Genomic DNA, 10,668 nt, shown 5'->3' with positions numbered 1-10,668 from the left:
ATAATATCGCAGAGATTGAGTAAACACCTGGAAAATAACAACCTGTTTCCAGAAGAGCAGAAGGGATGCTGCAAGGGCTCATACGGCTGTAAAGATCAATTATTGATCAATAAAGCCATAACTGAAGACAGCTGCAGAAAGAAGAAAGGCCTCAGTATGGCCTGGGTGGACTACCAAAAGGCTTTCGACAGTTTTCAAACACACAAACTTTAACATCCACAACTGTTGTGAATACTCATCCTTTCCTCTCTCCCTGAGTATTCGAAAAAGTAAACATCCCTTTTTTTCTGTGTGGACATACAAATGACACTCTTTGGTGAATCTTAAAACTCTCTGTGAAAATTTGACTCTTCTTGTCTTTTCTTTCCTTTCTCCCTGAGTATTCAAAAATACAAGCATCCTTTTTATTGCAAAAATACAACTGTTTTCTCTAACTGGACAAACAAAAAAACATCTCTGGAAAAGTCAACTTTAATTTCTACAAAATTACCCTTATTTTCTCCTTGAATAGCCGAAATATGTAATAACAAATGCACGTGGAAAAAAAATAATAATAACAGTGATAATAATAGATTCTCTCTGGTCGAACACAACATCTCTATTCACAAATAATACAGAACAGAGTAAGTCGGTGCTTTCTTAATTTTTCTTAAGGTCAAGGTCACTGTTGCTGTTGTTCGCTGCTAGCAGTAGTAGACATTTTATCTACTCTGTTGCTAAGGTAATCGAAAGACGCTGTTTAGTACCCAAAAAGCCAACAATACCAAACTCGAAAATAAAATAAAACTGGAGGAGTATTGAAACTGAGATTGAATCATTGTGAAGGGAGATATTTAATATTAACTGAGCTAGTCTCTGGAAATGGTGTGAGACCAAGAAAAGGCAGGAAGATCGTGAGAAAATATAGACTCTCAACAAGAGAAGAATTAATGTCAGCGAATGAAACACTTAAACAAAAAGTTCAAGCAAAATCTCAGAGAATACGCAGATTTGAGAAAAGAATCAAATTCTACAATCAATCTTCTCTCATTCTCTTTATCTAGTTGTTAGTTTTGGGTTCGCCTCGACAGAACACAAATTGTCTCTTCATTGTTTTCTTTGACTTTCTCATCTACGAGTCACACTCTTCCATTGATTTCTGTCTACAGACAACGAGAAAGAAATGCAGAATAGAATCGGCTGTTACAATTTAACATTAAGCAAATTGTGTTTGCTGTCCACTGCAACAAACGCGCCCGTCATCTGCTTTTTCTCTTTACGTCAGGCCAATTATATTCACATTTATGCCAATTATCTTTATAAAGCAAAAACATATGTGTGCACATTTTCCATAACTCCGTTATGTAAAGTTTGCATCAGGTAATGTAATAAATTGAAAACAAGCACATTCGACGTTTGAATTAATGTCTTAAATCATGTGCTATTTAACTACTGTTCTATTATGTTCGTCCTGCAAGTTCTCCTGCTCTTCATTCATTTACTTTAAGTAAATACTCTTTATTTCAAATATATACAAAATAACGAATCTAAAATGAATCTTCATTATTTTATGACTTCTATATATCTTATTTTTCTCTTACAGAAAACGAAATATGGCTGCCATGCAGATGACAATAACAGCAACCGGTACACTTTTCCTTGTGATTACTTTTATTGTCATTCTAATATCATTAAACACAGAAGCGAAGGAACTTGGAAATAATTGTGAAATTAAGATTTCTCCCGACGTCAATATGATTTTATCTCGTTTAGTAAGATCAGATAAAAAGGTTTTCAATTTTGAAGTCCATTTATCCGATAAAAAGCTAGATGACCTTCTGAATCCTGTACGAATGGATTATTTTGCGAACGCGAGACAATTTACCTGGATTCCAAACGAACCAGATGGTTTGATTGCGTATAAGAATTTCTATTATGATTTTTCAATGCGCTCTTTGAATTTACTAGGAGCTTACATTGCTACTCCAAGGATTGATATCGATATAAATTGTGGAAAACAAAATATTCAGAGACATGATTTAATATATTTGATTTTCGGCGAATTGAAGAGAATTGTATTTATCGATACATTGAAAATAGGAGAATCTGGTTACATGTGTTTTCTAATAAATTTATCTCAGGACATGAAGAAGAACAGCCCTGAGTCATTTAAAGCTTACAGAAGATTGGGTATAAATCGAGAATTAGCGGAGAACTATTGCTGTAAACTCTATAAAAATGGAAGCAATGTTTATCACCCAAAATCGATTTGTTCTGGAAATATCATGGAACATAGTATGTATGTCAATTATGCAAATATCGTAGGAGCTATTCTATGGGCATATTTTCCCTTAATTATTAGTTTTCTTTCATTAGCTAAATCCCGTCAAAACACATTGCCATGCAACTTAGAATGGATCAACGAAAACCATAATACTTACAATTTCCCTCATTTTCTGTCTTGGTTATTTTGCTTTCACCATTCCACTTTCGTTGCCTCAAAACTAAGAAGATTCTTTTTTATTCTTTTTTCTCTTTCAGTAATTTACCTGGATCTTTTGATGCATTACTTCTTTTTATATGAAACAACAAACATACTTTTCCAAGATGGTATACCGTTGGGACATCGCGCCTTAATATTAGGTATCCCAGAAAGTTATGAGAATACAGACGGCTGGTTTGGGGGTCCGTTAGTATGGTTAATCTGTTACGTGTCTTTCAACTTTATCTTCTTCGTTCTTCCAAGCCGAGTAAGTGAGACTATCGCTTATAATACATTACATCAAAGATCCACTTGCACATTTCTCATTCAAAATACGAATTTATTAGAGAAGTATGGCAATTTAAATGCTTCTACAGTACAGGATTATGATCTACTCTATGCAATAATGAAAGCTAATATTTCTACTGCTTTAAACCCAAGTTTCTGGTATTTGATAATTTATACTTGGTTTAACCGTATAAAGAAAATTTGGTTGTATTACTACGAAAGAAATATTTTCTGGCAATTCATTACACTTTGGCCCTTTGTTTCCATTACAATTTTATTTGCTGTATTTTCAGTCTGTGAATTATTTCTGTGCCTCTTGTATTATGGAATCCCAGTTGTTTATCTGATTTTAACTTTACCTTTCAGTTATTCCAAAGTTTATATTTTCCCACTCTATAGGAAAAATAATCGTATTTTCGAGATTGCTGCTGTACTTTTTAGTTTTCTATTGTTTGTATTGTATACGTTATGGACTCTTGATACAATCGAAATATTTCTTACAAGTTTTGAAAACGTATGCAACTACACATTTTCGATAGCTGTTGCAGTTCTTGCTAAACCGGATAATGTTGGTGACGTATGGTTTGTTACCATGTTTTTCGTGTATACCGTTGCAATTTTGAACGCCATTATAAAGCAGTATAACTCAATAATAGTTCAATCTATAAAACTCACCAAAACCGTTTGTCCAAGTTTGGTTCAGTCAAGCTATGGAGAGGAATTCATAAATGCCAATTTGTTCAGGACAATTGTTAACCATCATTTTCCATTGAGATACGAGATTGGTAAATCCATTATGAAACTGTTTCTAATCGTATCTTTTTTCTTTGCTTGCAACAATATAATAAGTCGAGAAGACTTGAACTTATCAGGATTCACAAGGATTACTTTGATATTGATGACGTCATTGATACCTAAATTTTTGTCTATAATAAATACAAATCGTAGGTTAACAATACCCATGTTGGATAAAGTTATCGAAACAATTAATGTATATCACGGAGACGTTTATCAAGCTATTTGATGTTCTTTGATAAAATGAAAAGTACTTCAGTGTGCTTTATGGATTATTAACTACATTGTATAATATAATAATAATACTAATCATAATAATAATGATAGCTCTGGGCATTTTAACAGTCACAACGACACTCAGCTCCATCCTCCCCTCTCACTCTCTCGTATATGTATATATGTGTAGTGGCCTATGTAGCTAAATAGTTGAATGATGTGCTTTGAAAGAAGGTTTATAGAGTCATCTCCCTTTACTATGATTCTCGAAGCATCTGAGTAATGAGAGCGGATTCTTAATTATTCAAGAAGCTTAGCGTTTCTCTTGGTAGTTTCATTAATAAAAACAGCTTGCTAACCCTGCTCTCACTTCTCAGTCGATTAAACTTAGAGCCATTCACGTCATTGTTATGTCCGTCTGTTTCTCTATGCCACATGACTGAAAACCACCACTTATTTCTAAATTTCTTATCACTGAACTTTTTTGCATGAATTACTTCATTCAACTACATTCTACATTTTGATTATGTATCATCACCGACCAGTAAATAAAATACATTTTACGTAGTAAATATAGTTCTTGAATTTATTCTTTATCTCTATATGAACTCTTGTAATAACATACACGCAGCCATATCAACACCTGGAACTGAATATATATTCCCACCACATAAATTGGTGGCCCCGACGTGATACGAAGATGCACTTGGTCTATACACTTTTTGTCTTAACTTTTGATCTACTGCAGCTTATCTAAACTGAATTAGTGAGACTGCTTGGAAGACACTGACTGACTACGTTAAGAATATTATTCAACTATTACTCTCACTCTCTCTCTCTCTCTCTCTCTCTCTCTCTCTCTCTCTCTCTCTCTCTCTCTCTCTCTCTCTCTCTCTTTCTATTTCTTTCTCTGTTACCCTCTTCCAACTATCAAGTGACCCGTGACGACCTAAGGTGGTGTCATTTTTTTTACGCTGCTTTCCACCAGATTGGTCACGATTCTCTGAGCTCCTCGTTTATTTATTTACCACACGTTATATATATTTGTGTGTGTGTGTGTGTCCTGTATGCGTGCGTATTTCATTTTGCTTCTTATCGTTTCCGTTATGCATGGAGCCAAATCTATACATGTATTTTAACCTTTTGTTCCGGTGTTTTTATGTCTAGCGGCTGTCATGGCAACACATCTGTTGTGCTGATGACACCTGTTGTCCTAGAAATACCTGTTATATCTATCCTGTACCCACCACCCCGAACCAAGCCATTTAAATGTATAATATCAAAGAATACTTGATTCCTTAATCTTATCTTTCTTCCTGATTTAATAAAAAATTTTTCTTTATTTTGTCTCGAATCGAATAAAGAATTCATTTTGATATCTACTATAACGTTCTTTGACTTTCTTCTCGAAATCCATGCCTCTGGACACTGTCTTATTACTCTCTATCCATTTCCGCATTTTTGTACGCATGCGATGTGTGTGTATCAATCAAAGCATACAGTAATATAGCTCCTTTTCAGCCGATCTTACTAATCGTATTAGATAACAAGATATTAGATAACTGTGTGGTTAATTAGCACCACGTCCTTTGGTAAAATAGCTGGTAGGGAAAAAATATAGCGACTTCTCTCTTATTGGAGGTGAAAATTTTCACGGCCACTCTGTGGATGCCGTGGGGACTAGTCTACATGATGGTTGTGGAATCTGGACAGTTTGCCATACATGCCAAAACATGTAACCACTTTCACCTGACACACTTGCGAAAAGTTCTTAAAATCAGAGGACAATAAAACTCCAAATACAAATGTTATCGAGAGAGCTAACATATCAAGCTTGTATGCTTTTCTGAGCGAATTCTAGCTGGGAAGGAGTGAACATATAGCGTTTTCACTCGACTTCACTCTTTCCAAACAGACCTTCTCAAAAGTAGCATTTGGCTCTCGATCACAATGTGGACCAAAGAAAAGATACAAAGATACGCGCAAGACAACCTTGGAAAAGTATAGCTTAGGGCAGTCGACTTGGAAACGTTTTGCCAAGAATGGCCTATTGTGTAAAAATCCAAACAAACAAATAAAATATGTTTATTGGCACTTCACCAAATTGGAGAAGACTTGCAACAGCATAAATCCTGACAACTTTCATCAGTAGAATAAATTTTGTTGAAAGCCTTAATTACTGGGTACGTCTGACAGCTCCGTGTCTCTATTTCCTTGAATAGCAAAGGAAGAGAGAGAGAGAGAGAGAGAGAGAGAGAGAGAGAGAGAGAGAGAGAGAGAGAGAGTATCATATACATATGGAAAATCTTGGACGGTCATGTGTTCCCAATTTTGATAGAGAGAGCCTCTAATGCACGAATTGGTAGACACTGTCAGCTTCCAAATATATCACCTTCAAAATCACAAGCAAAAACACGCCATTGTAACCGCCTGTAACGTTCTTCATTTTAGCAATTCTCTTCTCTATCTCTACACATTTTGGATATTACACCATTTTTCTTATGTTTTTCCTTTTGAGCCTCATTCTCCTTCTCTCCTCACCAATCCCCTCCCCTTGTACTAGCACTTCTGTCTCTGTCTGACCCTCATTCTGTGTTGCTGTCATCTTTCTTTTATTTTCCTTTCTCTTCTGTATTCTTTCCTCCTTACTGGTTGATGGTCTCTGCGTTCGCTCCTCACTTAATTTTGTTGGCTTTTCATTTTTTATTTATTCTCATCTCTTTCGTATTTTCTTGTTTTTCACTCTGCTTCTCCTCTCCACTTGCCTTTCTTTTCTTCCTCGGACTTTTTGGTGGTGAGTCTGTCTGTCTTTCTTTATACCTCTGTGTATTGCTCCTCTATTATCTCCTCCTCCACGGTTGCACCCGCTTCTTTCTGATATTCCTTCCCTGTCTCCTCCTCTTCGTGTTTCTGGCGACACTTAGCTTTCATGTGTCCCGTTACTCCACAAAGGAAACATACAGGCGATCTTCCTTCCACCACTATTCTCAACCTTGCTTCGTCTGGCACTGTCATTTCTTCCGCAATCTTGTGGAGATCTGGCAAGCTTATATGGACCAACACCTTTAGCCCAAATCCCCACTAGTTTACCTCCGTAGTTCTTGATATTTTTAATATCTCCGTATCTTCCTCTGGGTTGAAGAGAATGGCTGTCACCAGCCACGCCTCATCAATTTCTGGGGGAACTCTACCTATTCTTACCCTGTCCGCACGTTTGCCACAGTAAATCGGTAGCAGTGCCCACTCTGCTGTTCACAAAGGCATAGTGGAGTATTTCCTCACTTCATCTTCATTCACAAAGCGTACTTCTACTGTGCCGTATTTCTTTCCTCTGGTGTAGAACGTCGTTACGTTCTTAATTTCTCTGAGGCACTCCTCTACCTCCTTCTCCACCGTGCTATTTCCACCTTTTTTGTTGCAATTTTTAATGTTCTGTATACAATTGTTACCTTCTCCTTTTTATCTGTTACTTCTTGGGGCGAGAGGATATCTCCCTCGTTTTTCAATAAATCATTGAATTTTTTAAAATGTTCCTCCTGTAATTTAATTTCTGTAACTTGCAATTCCTCCGCTGACATGCATTTGCCACTCACCGCAGCATAACTGTCCGCTTGCACTGGTGTACTTTCCATATTATTCAACACTTCATCCATAAACGGGGAAGAAAATTAAAAAACGGTAACAAGTTCAACAGGTAACAACAATCCAACAATTCAATAAATAACAGGTAAGCAAAAACGGTACTCACAAGGAGCGTATACTTTTCCAACTCACTAACTCACTAACACACTAACGACAACGCCGACGTCCTCTCAACGATTAGTCAGAGATGAGTTTTAAAATGAGACTATCTGAAATAAACTCGACAGCTCTCATAAACGAGAATACTAAAAATGGATCCGACCGATCTCAAAAATTCAGTGAAAAAAAAAGAAATAGGAAAAATAATCCAGAATCCTTGTCCAGTACCGGATTGATTCCAAAATCTAATAAGTTCGTGTCAGTTACGTGATCATACATACCTGAAAGTTTCATCCGAATTCATCCAGCGGTTGTTGAAATATCTTGTCTACGGACAAACAAACAAACAAACACGACTTAAAAATATCTATGCCTTAAGGAAGGCAGAGGAAATAAAAGAACAAGGTAAACAATAGATTGTTGATCTACGGAATTATTGATCAGTTATGCTCTGTTGCTTATCACACACCAGCAAACAAATGAATAACCCTCACTATACCAACCAAGTCCGAAAACAAAAAAACTAGAAACAATGTTTAGAGACAGATCAAATGAGTATAAATGAATTAGTGTGAAAGAGGAACGGGGAGCTGACAGTAGAAACGTGGTAGCAGAAAGAGGAGCTGAGAATAAAATAATTAACCAATAATTGCATCGTAACCAATCAGTAGCTCAATGAGATATGAGGGAGCGGGGTGCGATCAATGAATGTCAGAGATAGTCGTTCACAGGAAGGTAAAGGGTCATTCATTGGGAATAAAAATCTGGTGAGAACCAAAGGTGTTGATTCAGACTGCAGAGTGTTTAGAAATAATGCGATGGAATTATTGTCTTTCGATTTAAACCGAAACCATAGATATCAATGGTGGGAATTTTGTGATTGTAAATAAGTTGAAGACAGGAAAGCAGCAAAAAGAGAATTGATTGTCGGATACTAGAACAGAAAACTGACTTTCTTCTATGTAGGTAACCTATTGACTTTTACCATCAAAATTACAACGGAGAAGTAAACATACCAAGTTGATTGCACTGGTAGAAACAAATACTGATACTCAGAAATAATATCGATCACATAGCGATAAACTACTGATTAATTGCTTGTTAGAATCTCACGTATAACATGTATACAAGCTCTGTGAACCATTAAGTGTAGGGTTACTGCGAGAGTGTGATAATATCACAGTTGAACAAGCAGCTGGGAAGAAAGGAGTTTGGGAATGTGTTGAACAACTTTTAGTTAACAAAGCTATGAGGTGCGGCGGCATAGGAGGATCGTGGCCATAGTCTTTGTGGCGTAGCTAATAGGGGAGCAAAAGGAGCACATTTTCCAAAATTATCACCTTTTATAAAGTGTATAGTCAAGAAGTGAAAAAATGTTTAATAGTAATCATTAAGAGTTTGAGGTTTATGAACTTTATAATTAAATTGTGTTCTTTTTTTCTTCGTTAATAACATGTTGAATATTTAAAGAAAAAATAAGTAACATTACGGAATTTATTATCTAGTCAAATGTAGAACAATATTTGAAAAGGTAGATACTAAAAGATGATTAATAAAAAATAAAAATAAAAAGTATAAGTTTTGAAGATGAGAAGGAATTTACTTATTTATCCACTGCAAAACGTATATGTAGGAGTGGCTGTGTGGTAAGTAGCTTGCTTACAAACCACATGGTTCTGGGTTCAGTCCCACTGCATGCCGCCTTGGGCAAGTGTCTTCTACTATAGCCTCGGGCCGACCAAAGTGCATTTGGTAGACAGAAACTGAAAGAAGCCCGTCGTATATATATATATATATATATATATATTGGCTTGGCGATAACTATTAATTTCCAGTACCGCTGCCGTAGTCTCCTTTAGAGAGACTTAGAAATATTAATAACTCTATTTCTGAAAACCAGTGGATAGATTCCACTGAAATTAGATAAATAACCTTCGAGCAGATAGTCAGCAGCGCCGCCTGGCTAAGGCTTGGCTACTCTGCATTGACAAGGGGCAACACCCTGAAACTAGTCTAGTCTGCAGATGCCAAACCAGCAGGGGGACACTGCTGACCTCCCCTGTTCGAAGGTTATAAAGGACACAGGTTCGTGTGTCACATAGCTAGCTAGAGGCGATGGCTTCTTGGAGCTAATTCACGGCAGCTTTCGTCCTAATTTTGGGACTGCCATGTTGGCTTGGCGATAACTATTAATTTCCAGTACCGCTGCCGTAGTCTCCTTTAGAGAGACTTAGAAATATTAATAACTCTATTTCTGAAAACCAGTGGATAGATTCCACTGAAATTAGATAAATAACCTTCGAGCAGATAGTCAGCAGCGCCGCCTGGCTAAGGCTTGGCTACTCTGCATTGACAAGGGGCAACACCCTGAAACTAGTCTAGTCTGCAGATGCCAAACCAGCAGGGGGACACTGCTGACCTCCCCTGTTCGAAGGTTATAAAGGACACAGGTTCGTGTGTCACATAGCTAGCTAGAGGCGATGGCTTCTTGGAGCTAATTCACGGCAGCTTTCGTCCTAATTTTGGGACTGCCATGTTGGCTTGGCGATAACTATTAATTTCCAGTACCGCTGCCGTAGTCTCCTTTAGAGAGACTTAGAAATATTAATAACTCTATATATATATATATATATATATATATATATATACCTACATACATACATACAAGCACATACACACATAGATACATAAATGCATACATAGAAACACATCCATGCTTTTTGTACATATATACACACACATACATGTATTCATACACACATATATAGATGCAGAAATGTGCATTTAGAGATAGAATCATATATATAGAGCGAGAGTAGGGAGAGAGAAATATATAGCGACAGAGATAGCGGCACTGAAATGACAATAGAGAGAGAGACATTATCACGGAGAGATACATACATAGTGATAGGGGGACAGAGAGGTGGTGAGAGATTGGATGTAGAGACATAAACACGGACGGACAGACAGACAGATTGATAGATAGATATATAGATAGACAGATAGATAGATAGACAGACAGACAGACAGATTTATAGATAGATATATAGACAGACAGATAGATAGATAGATAGATAGATAAATTGAGATAGCTATATAGACATAGAGAAACGGTGAATGATAGGGGGCAGTATGAGAGAGGATGAGAATGAGAGTTGATGGGAGAC

At 36.7% G+C, this 10,668-nt stretch overlaps 1 protein-coding gene across 1 annotated transcript; it reads left to right on the top strand.

Moving 5' to 3' along the window:
• The first annotated feature begins 1,586 nt into the window (after positions 1-1,586).
• LOC149137925 (uncharacterized) lies at positions 1,587-4,297 on the top strand. Its single transcript, XM_089347053.1, is given in 2 exon segments — positions 1,587-3,758; positions 3,760-4,297. Coding segments are annotated over 2 exon segments (2,190 nt in total). The 5' UTR covers positions 1,587-1,592; the 3' UTR covers positions 3,784-4,297.
• Positions 4,298-10,668: the final 6,371 nt, after the last annotated feature.

Source organism: Octopus bimaculoides, chromosome 1, assembly GCF_046866305.1.
Source record: "Octopus bimaculoides isolate indiv1 chromosome 1, ASM4686630v1, whole genome shotgun sequence".
Taxonomy (NCBI): Eukaryota; Metazoa; Mollusca; class Cephalopoda; order Octopoda; family Octopodidae; genus Octopus; species Octopus bimaculoides.
The sequence above is the reverse complement of the archived record's forward strand: the minus strand, read 5'-3'. Positions and strand labels throughout refer to the sequence as shown.